We start from the raw sequence: 23,898 nt of genomic DNA on the forward strand, positions 1-23,898 counted from the left end.
GCTTAGGGTCTCCTTTATTCATACACCATATGCTGTGTGGGGGGGATCCACCTGGCTTTTACCTATGCCACCCTTTTGAGTTAACAGTATTTGCACAGAGGGAAAGGGGTATTCAAAGTGCTTTTTTAAAAAAAAAAAACCCAACACTTTATTGAAAGTGAAATTTGTAGAGTTTCAAGCCCTGCCCAATTTTCAGTTTCTTGCCATGCTCTGCACCATCTGGTGCAACTCATGAGCTCAAGAGGAGGTGTGGCAGCCGAGCACAAAACCACAAGCCAGAAATAGACAACCTGAAGCTTCAGTACAGCTGCTGTTTGGCTCAAATGGCAGTTTGAAGACCTGAAGGAGGGCGAGTATTAAAAAGGGTTCCTCCCCACCTTTTGTTTTTTTTGCAAAAGGCAAACGCCCACCAACAATTCAAAAGCCCTGCAGTTGCCTCCCTTGCAAACCTCAGCCCTCCAAAAAAAGAAATGGAGCACGACTCCCAGAAAGTAAGACTAAGCCCACTTTTGGCCTCTGGTCAAAAAGATGCCACTTTTGGATGAAGAAGTGTGAACCTCCAGCTGTATCCATGATCTCTGCATTCCCTTTTTTAAAATTTTGTGTGAATGTGATTGTTTTAAGTACAAAACAGCAGCCAATGTGGAGGAGGGCTTTTCATAACACTGAAAGAGTGTTCATATCTTTAAATATAAGATGTAAACCTTTTAAAATATTTAATCTTGATCTGATTTACTTGGGCATTGTGCGGATTGATGCCTTAACAGATTCTTGCTGAATCCTAGCCAGTCCTGGATTATATTGCCGCAACTTGTATCGTCTAGCATTGAATGATGGCAACTAAAATAGTGGATAATTCCATTAAAAAGTAAATCACTTTTTAAAAGTACATCTTTCAGAGGTTTCTGACGTTTACAGCTCAGTAAAAGTCTTCCGTGCATGTAAAACTCCCTGCAAGTAGAAAAATTACCAAGATTTAAACTAAGCTACATTTTTTCCCACCGCTGGTTAGATTCTTAATTTTCCACAGAAATTTTTACCTACCAGATACAGATTAACAGAGTTGGAAGGCACCTAGTAGGTCATCTAGTCCAACCCCCCACCCAGATAGACCCTACACCATTTTTCTCACACTTCCTATCAGCTCAGCCAACACAATTGGATATATTTTTTACTCTTCCTTGCAAACTCTGCAGGCGGTGCTTTCTCAACTTTAGGAAATTCTGGGAGTTGAAGTCTATCCATCTTCAAGCAGGCCGGCTGGCTGGGGTAATTCTGGGAGTTCAAGTCCATGGTTAAAGGCAACCACTTTCCTTTGTGATGGTGGTTTGGGGGAATGTTCTGTTTTGTTCTTCTGCAGAAGTATTTGCATAAGGCGAATCACTGTAAATGCAACTTGTTCCTCCAGTCCAAGCCAATTCAAGATGGTGCTTTCTGGCTGGTGGTGGTGTTTTTTGTTTTTTTGTTTGTTTTTTTAAGTATTCAACTGGTTTGTCCTCTTTATAGGTGGAGGGTAATAGGGGAACTTCTTTTAACTGCTCGTTCGCCCACCTCAGAAGAAGCAGGAAGATGCAGCCACGGATGTGGGTTTGGCTTCACCGTTGCACACAAAAGCTTTTAGAACAGAACAAGCTTTCAGTCATGAATCCAGAGGAGCAAACGGTGACTTGGTTGATTTCTATGGGGGCTTTAAACTCCCCCAAAATGATGGTGGAGGACCCCGTGCAATTCCTCAAGGCGTCCCTGAAGGACGGAGTCGTCCTTTGCAAACTCCTCCTCCGACTTCTGCCGGGCTCTATCGAAAAGGTACGGCCGTGATGATTTGCTTGCTTGTTAGAAAGAGGGTCGATACTAGAGAAGGTCTTTTTTTGGAGACCATCTAAAACTGCTCTTCCAATAATCGAGGGTAAATTTTAATTGCAAGTAGGGTGTGTGTGTGCAAATCCTGGTTCCTAACACTGTAGGGACGGGATCCCAAATCACCAGGGAATCGTAAAGAACCCTTGAAGATCTTGGAACAGTGCAAAGACACCCAAAATATTGGATGGTTTTATAGTCCAATAGAAATCTTGATTAGCTGCCAAAGTGGAAGAACATGTCCCGGTTTCTGGAATATAACAAAAAAACAAAAACAAAATCAAAGGTTTCCAATGTATAATAAGGTCCTTTTAGAGAGGGAAGAAGAAGAAACAGAATGCCTGGGGCCAACCCAAAATACCATTTATTTTCTTGAAAGCATTGGCTCAAGGACAGCTCTTGATTCAAGGCAGAACTAACCAGCTCAAAGGGAACCCTAAAAATTATTTCAGTATTTTTTTTTTCTCCCTCTCTCTCTTTCCACTTCTGATTCCAGACTATGGATTTCAAAGGAGGGGTGACTTAAGGGAGAGGATATTAACACGGATTTAGAAATCCAATGCGTAGAAAGTGAGAAAAGCCCTCTAGCAGAATACAGAAGTGGAAGATCTGTGAACTTTTGGACCCAGGAGAAGCATTTTGAAAAGTGTTAAGAGGCAAATGGAAAACACCAAAAATAAGAAAGAGGAAGAAAGAGAAGTTCCTTTCTTCCTCTTGAAAAAGGAAGCATTTCTTGGGGTACCTATGTGGACCCCCTCCCTCTCTGAATTGTTCTACAGAAGGATTTAAGAGGAGGGATCTCCAAACCGGGCAACTGTCAGGCCGGTGGACTTCAGCTCCCAGAATTCCTTGTGCTGGCTGAGGAATTCTGGGAGTTGAAGTCCACAAAGTCTTAAAAGTGGTCAAGTGTGGAGAACTCTTGATTTAGAAGACTCCTTCAACCCCGGTTTTTCTCCCTTTCCAGTTCAAACGTAAGGAAAAAGAAAAGCAAAAGAAAAGATGCAGTACTGCAGTGTTATTGGCCTGGGTTTCACAACAAAACAGATTATTCCAAAATTTGACCGCCCGGAGCTCCAAAATCCACTGCTGTATTTCAGCCACATCCTGCCCACATGACAGTTGACCTCAGCTTCTGCTTCATTAGCTGTGGAAGATCTGATGTTGCTTCTTATGGGTCAGAGACGAGCGAGACCCACAGCGGCAGGAAAGGGGGGAGGCCTTTGCACTGCTGGCCTGGAATTTGAGGAATCTCCACCAGACAGCTGCTGCAAGACTCGATGTGAAAAGTTTGGGCACCCCTTGGCAACTTCAGGGCTACTGTATTTTTCCTCCACAAAAAAAGGATAAAAACATAATGGACCTCACCAGCGAACACAGTGACTGCATTTTGATTCTACAGTTTTATGTGTGCAGGCCCGTCAATGAAATCTTGCCCTGTGGTCATTAGACCAGCATCAGAAGGGTGGAATATAAACAATCATTTTAAAAGCTAAAAAAAAAATAGTATGAAATGCAAAGGACAGCCTCTTTCCTTTCCGTCTTCTCATCTCTGCACTTTGCAAGTCCTTTCTTATGTTGAACTCTGCTCAAAACCAGGAACCATGATTTGTGAAACCGTTCTGAAGTGCTCAAGGGCTCCTGAAGGACAGAGTCACTTCGCACAAGCCATCTTCCTTCGGATGTGCTTGACCAGAAGAAGAGTAAAATCCCCTTTTATTTTTAGCAGAAGCTCAGCGTTCGAGGGGGGCCATTGGTTTGCAGAATGCTGACTCAGGCCAGCTGCAAATCGATACCTCTTCTTCATGCGTGCCCTGAAGCTGTTGTGTTTGAGTCCCAGTCTTAACGTGTGAATCTATATCTAGAAATTATGGGTTAGCAATCCTGAGAAGTCCCTGGGGACTTGTAAACAGTGCCTGAGTTTTATAGGCACGAATCGAGCAAAAGAGGATTTTATTCCACGAGCTGTGTTTTTAAAAAGACGGCGATGCAACCGGATGCAAGAACTTCTCTGCCCGGATGATTGACATTGAGGCCAGGTCCAGTGATCTGAAGCCCAGCATAGAGATAGTGCAGGGCTGTGAGAATTGAAGTCTAACATATCTGCAGTTGGGACAGATCAATATGCAAGCTAGGCAACTGCGGCGGCTTAATGCAAATCATTGTATTTCTGAAACTGTTTTAACTCACGGCTGTCTTTTGAAAAACGTCCTTGTAAACCATGACTGTTGCAGCCAGAGACAAATCCATAATCAGTGCTCAATCAGCAAAGCAGGAAATCCTAAGAGCGGCCACAAAACGAAATAACTGAAAATCACCTCTCCATAAACGAAAGAGCCTTCACTCCAACCTCAGTTTTCCACACACACACACACACACACACCCGTCGTGGTTCTTCAGAAATACCTTTCAGAAACAGTATCCTAGCAAAGAAAGCAAGATGTTTTTCAGGTTCTGAGGTCCTCATAGACAGTTTCAGGTGATTTATTCCATTTGAGTGGAGCTGTTATGCACATTTCTTCTCTCCTCTTCAAAGAACTTCCCCGTTTCTCAAGAAAAAGAAAAAAGAAAAGAAAGAAATCCACCAGAGAGCAAAAAAAAAAACCAGAAAGACCAGAATGATAATTAGAAGGTTTGCCAACACTAGTCCAAATGCAGCAGTAACTGTTTTAAGGATCAAATTTGCATGGGAGGAAGTCTTTGAAATACAAGACTCCATACCTACGTGACCTGGCTTTAAAGATTGCCCTTATCACCTGAAATTAGGCTAACAAACAGCCTTTTGCAGCGGACAGTCTCTTGTGTAGCATCTCCTATTCTAACTGGCTTCCAACTGAATCAACCAAGCAGGTCAAAAGCCACTTAAGAAATTATTCTTTTCCTTGCTAGGATCCTTCGCCTTCATCTTGAAGTTCTTACATGTTCTCACTTGTCTTCCAAGCTAGCTCGCTCTCTGCAGAAGACCTTCTCCGTTGGTGCCAAAGATAGATAGATGGATAGATTAGATGGAAGGACAGACAGACAGACAGATTAGAGTTGGAAGGGACCTTGTAGATCATCTTGTCCAACCCCCTTCCACCCAAGCAGAAGACCCTACACCATTTCTGACCAATGGCAGCCCAATCTCTTCTTGAAAGCCTCCAGTGATGAAGCTCCAAAAACTTCCAAAGGCAACTTCTGTCCCATCGGTTGGTAATTCTCACAGTCAGGAAATTCCTCCTTATTTCTAGGTTGAATCCACTTGGTCCCATCACCCATAAAGACCCCCAGAATTGCTCAGCCAGAGGGATCTCCCCTTCCAGTTCACCTGTCTTCATCTGCAGCAACCTTTCTCTTCCTAGCAGAGGGCATCTTATGGGCAAGCATTCAGCGCCAAGTCCTAAGCTCTGGGTGGCTTTGGGTTCATTTGTTCCACGGTTCTTCCTGAGCTGACAGCTTGTCTTCCCCTCTTTTTTTCCTCCCTCCCCCCGCCCACCCACAGCCCATCTTCTTGTGAAAATCCAGTGAGCACCAAGCTGTCTTCATTCCTTCACACAAACACTCAGGGTAATGTTCTTTGAGAACCAAAGTGAGCCAGCTGACAGGAGTTGTCACAAGCTTCCAAATCTGTTGACTGTCGGATTTTATTATTATTTTTATTTTTTTAGTATTGCCTGGAGCCCAAGACGGAAGCTGACTGCCTTGGCAATATCCAACAGTTTTTAAATGGGTGCGCAGCAGCACTGAAAGTGGAGGTAAGCGGCAACAGACCACAGCGCCAGGGAAGGGTCTGGATGGACCGGCGGTGGGTGCCAGGGAGGGGGGAAGGAAGAACGGCTGGCTGACACCCGATGCCCTGCCTGACCCCTTGAGGATGTCTTCCTTGGGTTGAAGAAAGACTTGAGGGTTGCGGGCGTGGATGCTGAGGAGGCTCTTTGTCCTCCTTCCAGCTGCAGAAATAACGTAAGTCCGTTTTGGTTCAAGAGAGGGGTTTCCTCCCAGCCTTGGCCTTTCATTGGAAACAACCAGCAACTGAACCCAATACATTTTGCAAAGACAGACAGACAGACAGACATGGGTGGATAGATGGAGATGGATGGGTGGGTGGGTGGATAGATACCATGGATAGATAGATGGATAGATAAATATAGATGAGAGAGAGAGAGAGATGGTAGATGATAGATACGGAGAGATAGATGAGAGAGAGATGATTGATAGATTAGAGAGATAGATATGTAGGTAGGTAGGTAGGTAGGCAGGCAGGCAGGCAGACAGACAGATTAGAGAGATTAGATAAGATGGATGATGAGATGTAGATGGATACACAGATAAATATGAGAGATGAGAGAGATGATAGATGAGATGATGGATGGATGGATGGATAATGATGGATTGATAGATAGATGGATGGATGGATGGATAGATGGATGGATAGATGGATGGATAGATGGATGGGTATGGATGGATACATAGATAAATATTGAGAGATGATAGATGTATGGATGGATGGATGGATGGATGGATGGATGGATGGATACATAGATATAGATAGATGAGAGAGAGATGATAGATAGGTACATAGATAGGGATGGATGGATGGAGAGACGGATAAGAGAGAGATGGGCCTGGGGAAGATTCCCAAAGGGGCTTTCTCTGAACCCAGACCATCTCCAGCCCCGGAAACAGTTCCTCCGTGCCGTGACTCTCTTGTAGCCAGGCCAGTTCCACGTTCAGACCTTCTCAGAGGTGCACCCATTCGGCCCTTCTCTGGAGTCCAGCTAACGCAAGAACCAGAATGGCCGGTTTTAGGCACCCCAAGCCGCCTTGTCCCAGTCTTGCCTGCTTCGGCCTACCTTATTTTTAGGAAGCCTGGTGGTTTGTTTGTTTTTTCCCCTGCCCCCCCTCCCTGTCTCCACTCCGCTTCCTGGGCTTACAGACACATCTGGAGGGGGGGGAGACGGAGGGTCGGTTGGGTGGGGTGGGAGGGCAGGGAAGAGAAGAACAGCACAATAGACACATTCGGTGGTTGCAGCTCAGCGCAGACAACTCCCACCCCCAGGTGCCATATGTGATTGGGGGGATTCCCCCCTCCCTCTTTTGCAGCCCACTCCCATTGTTCCCCGTGGCAGATCGTTTCTGGGTAATGATTCAGCTCCTGCACCCCCAGAACAAGAGGGGGGAAGCCGAAGCAGATGTCTGGATTCAATCTGGTTGTCATTGAGGCGGGTCTTTGGCGAGATAATTTGGGGGGAGGGAATGTGAAAAATACCAGCTTCTAAGGGGCACCGTCTCTACCCCACCCACTCACTCACCCACCCACCCACCCAGTTGCTTTCCCAGTTGCTCTCCTGCCAATAAGGCTGTAAATAAATTATTAAACCTCCGCCCCCGTTGCAGAAATCTGGCCCCACTGGCTGCCAGGCTGGGCAACAGGCAGGCGAGTCCAGTGGCAGGGAGTTCCAACGGGGAAAGAAAGAAAAAACCTCTCCCAAAGAGAAGGTCGCTTCTGCCGGACTGAGCACCGCCTGGGATAACCTCAAAAGGAGATTTTTGCAGCGCAGCGCCCGCTTCCCTTTCTCGCTCTTCTCCCTACCGTGGGAAACCGCGGGCGAAACTACCGAGTTTCGGGCGAAACCAGCTGCGCCTGGTTCGTCGGCCGGCCGCCCGACCAACCTCCCCCTCCGTCCCCGCGGCTGTCCGTGTTTGCAGATCCGGGGCAAGGCTGGTTGGAGGGGGGTGTCTCGTGGGGTCTCGTCCTACATAGCGAGGTTGTTGTGTAGAAGAGGTTTGCTCGCGCGGGGGTGGGGCGCATCTTTCCCATCCCCTGCACACACACCCCCCAGTGCCCGGAGCTGAGCGGGACCCCGCGGAGACCCCTGCCCAAGTCCCGGGGACGCCTCGAAGCAGAAGGGAGGCGGGGGGGGGGGGCGTCCGGCTGGCTCCGGAGAAGGCAAGGGCGCTGCGCCAGCAACCGAAGCGGCGGCGGCGGCGTGGAGGGGGCGCTCCGGAGCATCGCCCCTGCCTGGCTGCCTCCCGCTCCCGCCGCCTGTCACTTCCCCTGCTTTGCGCCGCCCGCCCGCGATCCAGCTCCGGGTCAGGCCGTCCCTGCCCAACGGCGCTTCGCCAGGCAGGCAGGCAGCAGCAGCAGCAGCGGCCGGGCACACGGAGCGCAGCGCTTGAGCCACCGGACGGGCGGGCGGGCGAGCCAGCTGCGGAGTCTTCCTCCTCTTCTTCCTCCTCCTCCTCCAGCTGCGCGGTCCGCTCCGCATCCCCTCCGCGCCTCTCTCGACCCGCGCAGGGGCTCCCCGGTGCGCCCACCCACCCATCCCGGCCCTGCTCCTTCCCTCCCTTCCTTCCCGGGGCCTTCCGCAGGTAAAGCTTCCCACCGCAGGTAAGACGCTTCCTCCTTCCTCGTCAAGTTTCTCTCCTTGAGCTTCCTTCGGCTCCGGTTTTTCGGGCCGGCCCGAAGGGTCCCCAAGGGGGAATTAGTCGGCTGCGGCGGACCCTCTCCGTTTTCCCTTTCTTCCCTCTCGGGCCCCGTCCGGCCCTGGCTCTTCTCTTCCTGCGACGCCCTCCAGATGTGGCAAGGCGAGCCCCAGATGTTGCAAGGGCATCTGCACCCCCTTCCACATGTGGGGGGGAGCGTCCTCTTGCCAGATGCCAGCTGTGCAAAAGCCCCTGGGTGCTTCCAGATCCAATTTGCCAGGTGGTTGGACATCCAGGCCCATCATCCACTTATAGCCTTTGCTCTCCATCCATCAAGGGGGCAGAGGAGAGGGGAGAGACCTCCAGCATCCGGTCAGTTGCACTCTTAGAGGTCAAGTTGGGAATTCTGCTGTCCGTCCAGAAACAACTTTTAATAATTGATTTCTCACCCTTGACCGAATTGCCTTTCTGGAGTAAAGAGGCAGAAGAAGCAAGGGGGGGGGGACAGAGGGAAGAGGTGGGGGGGGCGGGATGTGGGGGCAGGGCTAGATTTCTGGGTAAGATGGGGCCAGGTGATTGACAATCGAAAGTCCGGAAGGGGCATCATCGAGACCCCCGAAAGGTGAAAAAAGCTGGAACAATTGCACAATGCCTTTTCTTGGCGGTTGCACAGAGAAGGAACTATCTGGGCGACTTTTAAGACTCGTGGACTTCAACTCCCAGAATTCCCCAGCCAGCCAAGTCTTCGAATTGCCACGTTTTGGGGGTCCCCTGCTCTAGACTCTAAGCTGAGAGGGGGTGGGATTTGTTTAATAGTGAAAGGGGAGGGGACCCACACATTCAGTGGGGAAGATCCATCATGGTTTCAGTTCTGCTTACCTGCGCTTGATTGACTTGTGAGTTCTGGAGAACATCAAAAGACCTTCTTTCTCCCAGGTGGGACTGGGGGCGGCTGAGCAGCTTCCTTCCATGAGGTGCTTCCTTCTGTGGCCCTCCAGGTCCCAATCGGTCCCTCCCTTTCCTCCCCACGAGATCTGTTTTCTACCCATGTTGCTTTCCATTCACGAAGGCCGTTTTTCCTTCCTTCCCACTGTCTAATCCAGAGGTCTCCAAACTTGGCAACTTTAAGACTTGTGGACTTGAACTCCCAGAATTCTCCAGCCAGCTATTCTGGGAGTTGAAGTCAACAAGTCTTAAAGTTGCCAAGTTTGGAGACCTCTGGATTCTAATCTTTCTTTTTCATTTCTGGAAAACCCAAATGCAAAACGTGGGATTAAAAAAAAAAAGATCAGGCGACTGCTTTTTGTTTGCTTTTGGAGGCATATCCGTTGAACGGAGAACTTGGTTTTAAGGGAATTTGGCTGACAGGTAAAATCAGCGAAACGTCTTCAGATCCATAGCAAGGACCTTTCTGACTATAAAAAGGGAAGATAAATTAATTAAGGCATTCTGGGTTGGTTTGTGTTGGACGTGATGGAATTTATAACCTGAGTGTGATTAATCTCCTGTAGGGGCGATGAGTCTTCCGTAAATGTAGGATACAAGTAATATGTTTCGAAAAAAGGAAAGGGGATTTTCCAATTGTGCACACGGTGGAATGCCTCTTATGAAATGATGCATGCCATGCTGGCTGTCACAGATGGTATCCCTTCCTCTCCCTCTTTTTAAAAGAGGGCTCAAGGTTTTTGTTTTGTTCCCCCCAAAAGGCCTTTCATTAATCATTTCTACTGCTTTTGCGCATTCTATCCTGGTCCGTCATAACGGGAGAAATCGTAGAATAGAATAGAATGGAAAGGGTCCTTGGAGGTCTTCTAGTCCAACCCCCTGCTCCAGCAGGAGACCCTACACCATTTCAGACAAATTGTTGTCCAGTCTTTTCTTAAAAACTTCCAGTGTTGGAGCACCCACGATTTTTGAAGGCAACCTCTTCCACTGGTTAATTGTCCTCACTGTTAGAAGTTTCTCCTTAATTCCAGGTTGCTTCTCTGCTTGATTAGTTTCCATCCATTGTTTCTTGTCTTGCCTTCTGGTGCTTTGGAAAATAAGTTGACCCCTCTCTTCTTTGGGTCAGACCCTCAAATACTGTAATAGTCCTATGTCAATACTGCTATGTGATTATTTCAAATACTGCTATGTGATTTTGTTGCTGGTTGCATTGGTATCTCGGTGCCTATTTTATCCTGTGCTGTCTTGAGTAGATAATAATCTTGGAAAAATGGACTCTACTTGTTTGCAAGAATAAAATGGATTCCGAAACATAGCTCCCTCCCAGAGCATGCATTGATCCTGCCATAAATTGGGCCTTGTGAGCACAACACCCCGATGCTGTGGCCTCTAAAATAAAGCCCCAGATCCCTCGGGTACTCAAACTGCCAGAGAAGAAAGGAACCACAATCCAGAATCATGGCGTGGCACAGATGATAGTTTGGCCTTGCAAACAGTTGTTCAAATAAACAAACTCATGTTCCCTTCTTTAGAACTTTAAATTATAGTCTTCAGGCCACAGAATAGCCCTGGGTTGGCCGATAATGTAAAGAAAGCCACAGAAGCATAGCGTTTTGGGAGTTCAGCTGCAGAACAGCTGACGTAAAGGGGAAAAATTGCTTTTAAAATTTAACTTGCTTTAGCAGCCCATGTTGCTAGCCAAATATCTCTAGGAAGCTCACCAAGAGGGCTCTTCCTGTAGCCTCCAGCCTTAGCCAGGGGCATTGCAAGGTAGACTGCCCCTAAACGTAGAGCTTTGCATACTCACGGCAACTGAAACAGTTCTAAACATTTGGATGGCGTTTCCTAAATTAAATTAGCACATTCTATCTACTAAGACTGGGTTGCTATTCTTCTTCTCATCCTTCCTATTACCTATCTTTCCTTCTACTTATGACTATATAACCTTGTTGCTTTTGTATCTTTATGATTTGTATTGATTTATTTAGTTTCCTAGTAGGATTTTGATTGCTTATTTAGTATCCTATGACTATCCCTAAGTGTTGTATTTTAGGATTCTTGATGAATGTGTTTTTTATGTACACTGAGAGTTATGCACCGAAGACAAATTCCTTGTGTGTCCAACCACACTTGGCTAATAAAGAATTCTATTCTGTTCTGTTCTGTTCTGTTCTGTTCTGCTCTGCTGTGCTCTATTCTATTCTATTCTATTCTATTCTATTCTATTATTCTATTCTATTATTCTATTCTATTCTATTCTATTATTCTATTCTATTCTATTCTTCTATTCTAGTCTACTGTTCTATTCTATTCTATTCTTCTATTCTATTCTTCTATTCTAGTCTACTGTTCTATTCTGTTCTATTCTTCTATGCTATTATTCTATGCTATTATTCTATTCTATTATTTTATTCTATTATTCTATTCTATTCTATTCTATTCTATTCTATTCTATTCTATTCTTCTATTCTATTATTCTATTCTATTATTCTATTCTATTCTATTCTATTATTCTATTCTATTCTATTCTTCTATTCTAGTCTACTGTTCTATTCTATTCTATTCTTCTATTCTATTCTTCTATTCTAGTCTACTGTTCTATTCTATTCTATTCTTCTATGCTATTATTCTATGCTATTATTCTATTCTATTATTTTATTCTATTATTCTATTCTATTCTATTCTATTCTATTCTATTCTATTCTATTCTTCTATTCTGTTCTATTCTTAAGGCTGCAAAGATTGGCATGACATTTCTTCTTCTTTTTTCATCTTTTTCCCAGCTGTTTGATGCCCACGATCTCTACTCAGGAGAAAACTTCTCCAAGGTACTGACTGCCCTTTTGTCTCTCAACAAAGCAACGGAAGGTAAGGCAGAAAAAAAAGGGAATCTCACAATATTTTCCTGCAAACGTCTCTTGCCTTCATTTCCCAGCTTTGTTCTGAACTCCAGAGATATTTCTCTAGACGGGCAGCTCACTAAAGCCAACCGTGGCTAGTTTTAAAAAGCTAAGCCGGGTTTACAAGCGACCACAATATTTCGGGGCTGTAGGCCAGCTCTGGGAGGCAGGGGGAACATGGAGAGAAGGCAGCAGCAAACTTTCCCTGTTGTTGTTAAATAAAAGCCAAGGACGTGTCCACAGAGGACTCATGACTCAAGCTAGCCTCTTGAAAGAGACTTTATCTTGACAATGTGGGGCATCTACACACACACACAAACACCCAGCCCCATCTATTTGCAGAAGAACAATAGAAGAAAAATTTGGCTGTTCCTATAGAAACTGGTGCTTATTCCTTTTCAAAGATGAAAGTATGTTCCAGTTTTGTTCTTTTCCCATAACCTATTTATTTTCTTTCTCCTTCCTTCCTTCTTTCCTTCCTTCCTTCTTTCCTTCATCAAAATTAATGTTTCTTTTTTCTTTCCCTCCTTTGTTTCATGTCTATCTTTTCCTTCCTTCCTTCCTCAAAATGAATCTCTCTCCCTCCTTTTTTCCTTCCTTCCTCAAAATGAATCTTCTTCCTTCCTTCCTTCTTTCTTCAAAATGAATCTCCTTCCTTCCTTCCTTCCTTCCTCAAAATAAATCTCTTTCTTTCTTTCTTTCTTTCTTTCTTTCTTTCTTTCTTTCTTTCTTTCTTTCTTTCTTTCTTTCTTTCTTTCTTTCTTTCTTTCTTTCTTTCTTTCTTAACATTGGACTGCAGTAGAATAAAATCCACATGTCAGTACTGTAGTTCCTTTACTGTTTTCTCTACTATTTAAATCATTCTTGGAGGATTTGGCAAGGATCTGCTTAACATGATATGGTCGGGCTGGTAATGCACAATGAAATCTTTATTTAAAGCTAAAAGCTTTAGGAGATGCAAACAGTGGAATCCTGCTGAACAGATGCTAGATTTTAACAAGATTTAGAGCAAGCTGAAGAATATAGAAAAGGATTGAGGCTTCCTGAGCGTATCTGAATAGATTTTATGTTGCCCTGCTTGGCGTGAAACAGGTGGCAAACCTTCCAGAGGGTCCCATCCTGCCCCACCAGTGGAGGTTTATATATTTATATCTGTGGGGGTGGCAAGAACATCTGTGACGCTGAATGAAAAATGTTGAAGAGTATAATTTGACACCTGAAAACAGAAACAGATTGTGCTGAATGGGTCTCTTCCTTAGCTGCTGACTTATTTCTTGGCCATTGTGTCCTGATGTCCATTTATTGGATGGATGGATGAAGAGTTGGACAGACAGATGGACAGACATATATGATATAGATAGATAGATAGATAGATAGATAGATAGATAGATAGATAGATGATAGATAACATGGATGGATGGATGATGGATGGATGGCTAGATGGATGGACAGACATATAACATGGATGGGTGGAAGGGAGACAGACAGACATATAGTATTTTATGGATGGATGGATGGTTCAATGGATGGATGGATGGATAGGTAGGTAGGTATGTAAGTAGATAGGTAAATAGACAGTCTTATAGGTAGATAGACAGACAGATAGATAACATCGATGAATGAATTGATGGCTAGATGGATGGACAGACATATAACATGGATGGAAGGGAGGGAGACACAGCATGGATGGATGGGTGGATGAATGGATGGCTGGGAGGGTGTGTAGGTAGGTACAGCAGGTAGGTAAATAGACATATAGGTAGATAGACAGATAACATGGATGAATTAATTGATGGATCGATGGACAGACATATAACAAGGATGGGTAGAAGGGAGGGAGGGAGACACAGATAGGATGGATGGTTGGATGGCCCACCCATCTTAAAATGGTTAAAATTAAGAAATGCTGCTTTAGTGAATTCCTGCCCGGAACAGGGCTGGACTAGATACCTCTCCAACTCACGCAATCTGTGACACCAGCTGGTTGACGGAGAGGACGACGCATGGATGCCACACTTATAAACCACCCACACTTCCCTCCTTCTAAAACGGCCTGCCATATGATGCTGAAAGCTGTTCTCCTTAGCAACACACTTTTTTCTTCCGAAGGCTGGGTAGGGAAAGGCTTTTTTTTAAAGTCCCAATGTTGTGACCCAGGTCATCTCTAGGCAGAGGCCGGCAGAGGCTGCAAGGCTCCACCACACGCTCCCCTGAAGGGCTGCACACCCCCCAGCCCCACAAACAAAAGCCAGGAAGCCACAAAACCAAAGCAAATCCGCAAAGGCAGAGAGGAAGTTCAAAGAGAAGATCCGAGCTCACGGGGCAAGGTCCAGATTCAAGGTCCATAAGGCAGAAACACGAGCCAAGGCTGAGTTTTTCCAAAGCTGAGGGAGTGTGTGCCAAAGCAAACAATTTGTTAGAGTTTGCAGCAGAAATTCAAATCCAGAAAACACAGAGATGCTTGATTGAGCGGGATCATTAACTTCTTTATGAACGTAGTAACACGAGTAAAGTTCATAATACCATTTGTAGATTCTTTCAGTATTAACAAGAGCAAAAACACAAGCAGCAGCAGCGGCAGCTCAAAGCAGATATCAATTTCAGTTTTTAGGCAAGTTAGTTTCTCTTCCACTTTAGAGCTGAGCACAGAACAGAGATAAGCCACGCCCAGATTCTCTCTTTTAAGTTTCAGCCCCCAATTCAGCTCTCATGGGCTGACCTTGTTCCTCAGCTCCGTTCCAGTTCATGAATATACTCTGACACAATTGTTCCCAACCAGGACAATTTCCTCAGCTTCTGCTTAAGTCAACCCACGCCACGTGTTCCTTGTGAGGAGAGGCGGGGCGGCTTTCTCCCAAGCAGCCTTGCAGACCCCCTTGCCTCTTGTCTACTCTCCGATTCCTCGGATCAGTGGGGGAGGCAGCTGTTCCTCATCAGAGGGGATCTGCTGCCCTCTCAACACCCCTGCAGGTCTGCAGCCAATCCTCTCCTGTGTTTGTGAGGGCAGGCAGCTCTCTGTCCGGTCCACCACCTCCCCCCAATTGTCCGAAGGTCCTGGGACAGTATCGTCCTCAGCCCTGGACTGTCTAAACATGCCAAGGGAGACGTGCCAGCCCCATTGGATGGTCCTAGTTCCAACTCATCCTCATCCTCCTCCGAACCAGGATCTGATAGGGCCATGATACCCAGTTCTGAATATCATTCCCCCTTTAGGAAGACCCTGGTGGGAGATTGTGGCCCAGGAATCTAGCCAGAGGTTGTATTCAGCAGGTTCTTGTGATGACCCAGGGTGGGATACAAAATGTACACAGTCACAAAAAACAGGTGAAGCCCCTTTTATTCCTTCACTTTGCTTCCAAGCTCCAAATATCCTTGACTGGAGACAAAAAACTCCCACACAAGCAGTTACAAGAAGGAGGAAATGCCGTTTAAATTATAAAGAGTAAAAAACAACACAAGCCAGGCAAGATAAGGGCTTGAAGACGTCCACAGATATCCGAACACACACTGGGAAGGACACCAAATTCAGAGAGGAACAATACACTTGAAATATTTCCACGCTTTGTTTCCAGCACTTGCCCGTACGCATGTCCGTCCTCTTATCCAGTTGTCACAGCTGCAGCCCATGAAGAGGATCAAGGCCCTCTTCTCCCCAGTAGACCATGTCTCTCCCTTATCCTTTCCTCCCTGCATGCCCCAGGATGCCAGGGTCCTCCTCTGACTGCCCAGCCAGTCTGTGCCCTTCCCCAGCTTCCTCCACAACCTCCGGAGCCACACTTCCACTCCTTGTCGGCTGTTCTTCCTCTCCCTCAGAGTCAGTCTCCACCGGGGGCATGACAGTTCTGGCCAGTTCTGGAAAACCAGTAGTGGAAATTTTGAGTAGTTCAGAGAACCAGCAAATGCCACCTCTGATTGGCTCCGTCCCTGTCTATTCTCCGCCTCCCAAGTCCCAGCTGATCGGCTGGGTCTTCTTTGGTTGCCCTGCACAGGAGAGCAGAGCTGCAAAGCAGGTTAGTGGGGTGGGGAGGGGGAGTTTGCAGTATCCTTCTCCCAGGAGTGGGGAGAGAGTGGAGGTTTTACAGTATCCTTCCCCTGCCACGCCCACCAAGCCACACCACACCTGCTATGCCATGCCATGCCACACCCACCAAACCACACCCACAGAACCAGTAATAAATTTCTTTGAATCCCAGCACTGAATCTAGCCCCGTTTAACAAGAAACTGTGATCTACTGCCTGGGGAATTCTGGGAGTTGGACGTCCACCCTTCTTAAAATGGTTAAAGTTGAGAAACATTCCTCAAGGAGCTTTTAGTTGGGTTGCAAAAAAGATGTAGGCTTCCATTTGACCCCTTGTAGCTCTTTTTCTAGCCTCAGCCCAGCAAGGGTTATTTCCTTCCGTTTTTGACCTCTTCTCCTTTTTAACAGATCCAGGAAGTTCTACCAGGAAGCCATGTTCTCAGCCGCTTTCTCCGGCCCCCGGTGACTGCCAGCCCCTGACCCAAGCAGCCTCCACTCGGCCATCGAGAGTGTTGCAGAGACAGTCAAGAGTTGGGGTACGTTTCAGCGCGATTCCTACCCAGAGCAGGAACAACCCATTTGTAACCTTCCTTCACCACCCTTGGGTGTGTGGCCTTCTCAAGGTGTCCATTCTGTCCATCTCAGAAGGTGAGGACATACGAAAAAAAGAGAGAGCTTAGGGGTTGGATTTAATTAATGCAGTGTTGTTTTCATTGAAATTCATGATCGTCTAGGTTTGAGCTGGTTTGGTTGATTCCTAGTTGTTTATTTATCCCTCTTCTCCTGGCCTATCCCTTCTTAGAGGCTGGCCCTGACACGGCAGGCCAAGTCAAGAACAATACGCCATCCTAAAAATGTGTTGGATCGGCACAGGAAATAGTAGGCGGGGAGTCCAAGGCCTGGTGTTAACCTGGTGCAGCAGAATAGTTGTACAGTTGAACGGTGAAGCAGGAATTTCCTCGTTCAAACCCGTCTCTTTTTTTTTTTTTTGGAACAAGCTGTCAGCTTCATAGCTTCAGCCCTTCCTGACCTCGGTTAGCCAACCAAAGCATCTCTCTTCTGCTTCTTCCTATTTCATACTTTCTATTCAGACAGAGTTGGAAGGGACCTTGGAGGTCTTCTAGTCCAACCGCCTGCTTGGGCAGGAAACCCTACACCACTTCAGACAAATGGTGTCCAGTCCCTTCTTAAAAACTTCCAGTGTTGGAGCATTTACAACTTCTGGAGGCAAGTTGTTCCATTGGTTAATTGTTCTCACTGTGAGGAAATTCCTCCTTAATTCTGAGTTGCTTCTCTCCTTGTTCAGTTTCCACCCATTGCTTTTTGTCCTGCCTTCATTTGCTTTGGAGAATAGCTTGACTGCCTCTTCTTTGGGGCAGCCCCTGAGATATTGGAAGGCTGCTGTCACGTCACCCCTGGTCCTTTTAAAAAAAAATTAAACTGGATACATTTCTCCTTAGTTCTAAGTTGCTTCTCTCCTTGAGGAGTTTCCATCCGTTGCTTCTTGTCCTGCCTTCAGGTGCTTTGTGGAATAGCTTGACTGCCTCTTCTTTGGGGCAGCCCCTCAGATACCGGAAGACTGTTATCATATGTCACCCCTGGTCCTTCTTTTACTAAACATGAATTCATGAAGTTTGATTCCCTTTCTCGCTTCTTCCCAGCCTCCTCCTTTCGTCTTTCTCTTCCGGGACCAACCCTCCTCCTGATCTCGTTTGCTCTGTCCTTAGGAGATGACCGAGAACGGCAGCCACCAACTTGTGGTCAAGGCCCGTTTCCAGTTCAAGCAGACCAACGAAGATGAGCTGACCATCAACAAGGGGGACATCATTTACGTCACCCGCACTGAGGAAGGGGGCTGGTGGGAAGGGACTCTGAATGGGAAGACCGGCTGGTTCCCCAGCAACTACGTCCGGGAAATTAAATCCACCGGTAAGAGACATCTGCTGGGATCGGCCCTGCCCTTGTGGAGGCTGACATGCCTGGGCGGTGTGGTGGTCGTGATGGCGTCTGCTAGCATATTTTGGGTTTGCATGCCCAGAGAGATGGGTGAGGTCCGTTGAAGTGCAGAGCAGCCTATATGGGGTTGCTTATGCTCCTAACTTAGTGTGGTTTCCATAGGTAGCTTTATGCGCTCTAGATTCTTCCTGCGTTTGTGAAGAAAAACCTTCTCCTCTTCCACTTTAGCCTCCTCCCCTTACTCCTTCTCCTTTTGTTTCTCCTCCTCCTCCTCTTCCTCCTTTTCTTTCTCTTTTTCTTTCTCTCCTTCCTATCTTCTCATTTTCCTTCTCCTCGTCCTCTTCTTTCCCCCTTTCTGTCTCTTTCCTATCTTCTCCTCTTCCTTCTCCTCCTCCTCTTCTTTCTCCTCCTCCTTTTCTTTCTCTTCCTTTTCTTTCTCCTTTTCTTTCTCTTTCCTATCTTCTCCTTTTCTTTCCCCTTCTCTTTCATTTTTTTCTTTCTCCTTCTTATTTTCTTATTTTCCTTCTCCTCCTCCTTTCTTTCTCCTCCTCCTTTTCTTTCTCCTCCTTTTCTTTCTTCTTTCTTTCTCTTTCCTATCTTCTTTCTCTTCCCCTGTTCGGAGGCTCCACCTCTACCGTTTCACACCTGTAGGATGTTGGCTTGTGTTGTGCCTTCTACTTCCTCTTCCGGAAACATCACTTCTCTATAACCCTTCCTCCTGTTTCTCCTCCAGATAAACTGCTCTCTCCTAAGGCTTTGAAAGCGGGTGAAGGCCCTCAACTCACCAAAAATTACTATGCTGTGGTAAGCCTGTGGAGTCTCTACTATTCCTGAATTTTATTCTCCGGAAAGATGCCCGTAAATCTATCCTATTAAAGAAAAACTGCAACATCACACAAGGTCATAAAAAATCAAGCCACGCTTAAGCTAAACACATGTTGAGCAATGGAACTATAAGATATGGTTATACTAATTGTCTGGATACTACCCTGTTTCTCCAACAATACGGCCTCCCCCAATAGGAAGTCCCAGCATGTTTTATAGGCATGAAATGAAATTAAGCCCCTCCCCCCAAATTAAGGCCTATATTAAAACATGCGAAATGGGGGGAAGGGTGGGGGGGCTTGCTGTTAGGAAGTACTTTTGTTGCACACCCGGATATGGTGCTGCCTCGTTGACCCCGATACAAAGTGCCCCACCAACGCCGAGGTCAACATCCAAGCCATCGCTGCCCGCCCGCCCAAAGATGCAAGGGGGGGGAATTAAGTCACCCCGAAAAGACAGCCTAGCCATTTTTTCGGGGCTCAAAAAAAAAAAAAAAAAAGACCCGGCCTTATTATATGAGAAACACGGTAGGCATCTCTTCTCCATTTCAGTTTTCTAAGCTAAGGAAGAAGCTACCTTTTTTCACCATCATAGCTGAGTCTCCTGCAACATGACTTCAATAAACTAAACAAAAAAGCTTTTTAGTTTATTGAAGCCATGTTGCAGTTGAGAGCCAGAACATGGACACGCATTGGCCTTTCCAAGAAGGGTCTCTTCTAGGGTTGATTCCAGTGGTGGGATTCAAAACTTTTTACTACTGGTTTTGCGGGCGTGGCTAGGTGGGCATGGCTTGGTGGGTGTTGCCATGTGACCGGGTGAGCTTGGCTTTTGGGGGCTTCTGGGCCTCAGGGAGCTTCTGGGGGGAGCTTTTTGCTCCCAGAAGGCTCCCCTGGGGCTCAGGAAGACAAAAAATAGAGAGGGAGAACGGTGCCCCTCCCTCCATGTTTTGCCTTCCTGGGGTCTCAGGGAATTCTCCTGGGCAAAGCAGTAAGACAAGCTAGGGGAATCCCAGCCCAGCTGATCGTATGAACAGCTGATTGTCGGAAGGGGGAAAAAATAAATAAATACCTTAAGAGGCGAGCGTCAGGCGGGCAGGGGGTGGGCGGAACAAGCGAGTCAATGGCGACCGGGTGACCAGGTTGGGGGCGTGACCAGCTAGAACTTACTACCAAATCACACCAAATCCTTGCTACCGGTTCTCGTGAACCGGTGTGAACCAGCTGAATACCACCACTGGTTGAATCCCATTGGGAGGGTAGATAGTCCACTTTCGATAGAAAATGGAGAAGAGATTCCTGTTTTATCCCCAGGACTTCCTTCTTTGAAGTTAGATCCCTGGCATGTGGATGTTTGTGCCAGCAGTGATGTCAGAGGTTGAATGCATTCCTGCAGGGTGTTGTTAAGAAAGGACTTATTATTAGCAAGGAGGAAAAAAAAATATTCTCAAGAAAAATTCCCTCTTGCGATCTTAACATTCGAGATTTTTTGGTCTTTTTTGTCCGGGGGGGAGAAGAAAAGTCAACTCTTCTGCCATTTGTAATCATGATAGGCCAAATAATTTTCCTGCCTTTTTTTTGTTTGTTTTTGGCTAGGTCTAATTTGCTTTGGTAGAAGAGATAAGCAGCTTTCAAATTTTCTTCCAAAGGAAAAGAGAATTGCAATGGCATTCTTCTGGGGTAGATAACCTTCTTGAAGGACAGGGTTATGGGGAAATCTGTATTTCTCTGACTGATTCCAGTGATTAAACCTGGAACACAGAAAGCCCTCAGAGCTATCAAACATGAGGCCTGGAGACTCACTCTTTATCAGTATTTTCCAACCACCAACATTTTAATATTTCTCCTGTCCATAAGTATCCTGGAAAGCAACAATATGGTTGCCCAGAAAACAACATAAACAGCAAAAGTTGATCTCAACTCAACTTTTTGTTCAAAGAGCTAAGCCCAACCAAAGTTGGGTATGGTCCATGCTTGAATAGGAGAGGCAAGACGGCAAAACTGAGAGTTGTTGAAAACTATATCTTGAAAGCATGAGATAATAAACTACTTCTAACTGTTGCCAAGAAACTGTACGGATATTTATATGAAGTCACCAGCAGCTGAGCTGACTCGAGGGAGGCTTTATTTTTGGCACCATGTCTGTAGACACGTGACGAGAAGAATTTCATACTTGTGAGCCTAGCCATGTTGATAAACTACAGTGTGTTTACGGATGCCATCATTCATAGGCTAGATGTATTTGGATTGTTCCCAACATCCTTTATATCTCCTGCTTATCTTCACCTGCTTCAGGTACTTCAAAATATTTTGGAAACGGAGCGAGAGTATGCCAAGGAGCTACAGTCCCTTCTAGGAACGTACTTGAAGTCTCTCCAGTCATATGACAAGTAAGTAAAGTTGTTTGAGATGATCTCCACTGATGGGGAAGGAGGACAGATGCAACTTCTCAAATCATCATTGATGACTTCTAACTCTACGGTCCAGTCTTTGGATACTGGCAGTTTTGGATGCTTTTTTAATTGATGGGGTTGGTCTTTTGCTTTGCTTCTCTAAGGAAAGAGCCACACTCAAGGGCATAATAGTAGTTGGGACAACTAAGGAATAGATTGTTTGTGATGAGAACATAAGAGTGGTCATTACAATGGGATGAAGACCATATTCAACCTTCAACGTGACCCAAAGGTGCTTTTTCAAGATGCAACTGGACTTTCTGTTTTTTCTTTGAAGACATTTCACTTCTTATCCAAGAAGCTTCCTCAGCTTCCCTCAGAAGCTTCTTCACCTTCTCTCAGAGCTGAAGAAGCTTCCTGGATGAGAAGCGAAAGGTCTTCAAAGTCTAACCAGAAAGTCCAGTTGCCTCTTGAAAAAGCACCTTTGGGACAACCATGACCTGGATGACTGAGAATCTCTGTAGACATTCAACCTTCCACAAGGTTTCTTAAGCCAAGATTCCTTTCCCCATGGAGGGGTATCTATCTTTCTATGATATGTTTATTTCTAGGCTGAGCACTACGGACATTGCCTCTCTACTTGGAAATGTGGAGGAGATCTGCAACTTTCAACAGACGCTCAACCAGACGCTGGAAGAATGTGCTAGGTAAGTCGTGAATGTGTTTCTCCATGGAAAGTTTTCTTATTTAAGATCTTCTCCTTGAAGGGTACGGCAGAAGGAGGCTCCAGGTAGCAGCCTGAGACCTTTAAGTTATTTCATGGATGTTCTCCAGACTCTGCTTTGCATAAAACGTTCTGTGTTGTTTTGGTGTTGTTGCATTTTGTAAGCTGTCCAGATAGGCCCCAATTTACGACCACAACCGAGGCTAAAATTTCTTAAGGGTGTTTTCCCTTTTTTTTTTTGGCCTTCTTTGCCAGCTGTTAAGCGAATCACTGCATTTGCTTTGTCAGAAGGTCACAAAAGGTTACCTTCTGGGCAGAGGTGGTATTCAGCCAGTTCTGACCAGTTCTGGAGAACCAGTAGCGGAGATTTTGAGTAGTTCAGTGGGGCAATCCACCTCTGACTGGCCCGCCCCTCGCTCCCAATCCCAATTATGGCTGGGTCTCCTTGGTTGCCCGCACAGAGAGGGGGGGGGGGGGGGGGGGGGGGGGGGGGGGGGGGGGGGGGGGGGGGGGGGGGGGGGGGGGGGGGTTTTGGTGGGTGGGGGGGGGGGGGGGGTTGGCCACTTCTGACTGGCCCGCCACCCTCTATTTCCCCTCCCGTGTCCCAATTGATTGGCTGGGTCTCCTTTGGTTGCCCTGCACAGGAGAACGGAGCTGGAAAGCAGGTTAGTGGGGTGGGGAGGGAATGGGGATTTTGCAATAACCTTCCCCTGCCACACCCACCAAGCCATGCCAGGCCCACCAAGCCACGTCCACAAGAACCAGTAGTAAAAAAAATTCAATCCCACCCCTGCTTCTGGGACATTGCAACCATCGTAACTATGAGTCAGTAGTCAACTGTTTGAATTTTGATCATGTGACCACGGAGATGTAGCAACGGTTGTAAGTCCCTTTTTTTCAGTGCCGTGGTAACTTCAAACAGTCAGTAAAGGAACTCTCGTAAGTCAAATACAGATTGGGACAGACTATACATCTCTATAAATAAACGTTGGCAGGAAAGTTATTTTCCCTCGGTCTCTGCTCCTCTTGGCTCAGATAAAGCTAACAATTGGAAATGCCAACCAACAGCTTCAATTTCTTCCATCTTTGACCGGCGTGTGTCTCTTGCAGACTTCCCGAACACCAGCAAAGAGTGGGAGGGTGCTTCCTAAGCCTGATGCCCCAATTTGCGTCTCTGTACCTCACTTACTGCACTAACCACCCATCTGCGGTCAACGTCTTGACCCACCACAGGTAAAAATAAGGATGCACCAAACCCTACCCTGGGGAAAGATCAGGTGTGCCCAGTAGGCTGGTCTGCTTCTCTATCATCATGGATGCTTCTCTTCCAGCGATGAATTGGAGAAGTTCATGGAGAACCAAGGGATGGATACTAGGATACTGACCTTGACCACGAGTCTCAGCAAACCATTCACACGGCTGGACAAGTACATTGCCCTTCTGCAGGAACTTGAGAGGCACATGGAGGTGAGCTTTGATGAAAGACCAGTCATCCCTATCGGTTGGTTCCGTCATTGTTCAATGATGGACTCTTCTTCTCATGGAGGTGAACTTTGATGAAAGACCAGTCATCCCTATTGGTTGGTTCTATCATTGTTCAATGACGGACTCTTCTTCTCATGGAGATGAGCTTTGATGAAAGACCAGTCATCCCTATCGGTTGGTTCCGTCATTGTTCAATGACGGACTCTTCTTCTCATGGAGGTGAGCTTTGATGAAAGACCAGTCATCCCTATCGGTTGGTTCCATCATTGTTCAATGACGGACTCTTCTTCTCATGGAGGTGAACTTTGATGAAAGACCAGTCATCCCTATCGGTTGGTTCTATCATTGTTCAATGACGGACTCTTCTTCTCATGGAGATGAGCTTTGATGAAAGAC

General features: G+C 46.4%; 1 protein-coding gene across 3 annotated transcripts in view; it reads left to right on the forward strand.

Annotated features, from left to right (window-relative positions):
• Positions 1-1,625: 1,625 nt before the first annotated feature.
• ARHGEF6 (Rac/Cdc42 guanine nucleotide exchange factor 6) overlaps positions 1,626-23,898 on the forward strand; it is a 43,022-nt gene continuing 20,749 nt past the window's right edge. For 2 of the 3 annotated variants that reach the window (XR_015750673.1, XM_026685304.2), the window contains exons 1-10: positions 1,626-1,806; positions 5,502-5,588; positions 11,988-12,072; positions 16,532-16,659; positions 17,851-18,052; positions 18,813-18,883; positions 21,196-21,290; positions 21,905-22,000; positions 23,128-23,250; positions 23,349-23,484. Coding sequence is in view for 2 of the 3 variants with exons in the window: in XM_026685304.2 (XP_026541089.2) it covers positions 1,642-1,806; positions 5,502-5,588; positions 11,988-12,072; positions 16,532-16,659; positions 17,851-18,052; positions 18,813-18,883; positions 21,196-21,290; positions 21,905-22,000; positions 23,128-23,250; positions 23,349-23,484 (1,188 nt within the window). In the remaining variant the exon portion in view is untranslated. Of the gene's footprint in view, positions 1,807-5,501; positions 5,589-7,834; positions 8,225-11,987; positions 12,073-16,531; positions 16,660-17,850; positions 18,053-18,812; positions 18,884-21,195; positions 21,291-21,904; positions 22,001-23,127; positions 23,251-23,348; positions 23,485-23,898 lie in introns of those variants that run through there. The other variant, XM_026685305.2, reaches the window with a different exon arrangement.

Source organism: Notechis scutatus, chromosome 10, assembly GCF_049901735.1.
Source record: "Notechis scutatus isolate UNSWTSFEM ecotype Mainland chromosome 10, rNotScu1.2, whole genome shotgun sequence".
In the NCBI taxonomy this organism is placed as follows: Eukaryota; Metazoa; Chordata; class Lepidosauria; order Squamata; family Elapidae; genus Notechis; species Notechis scutatus.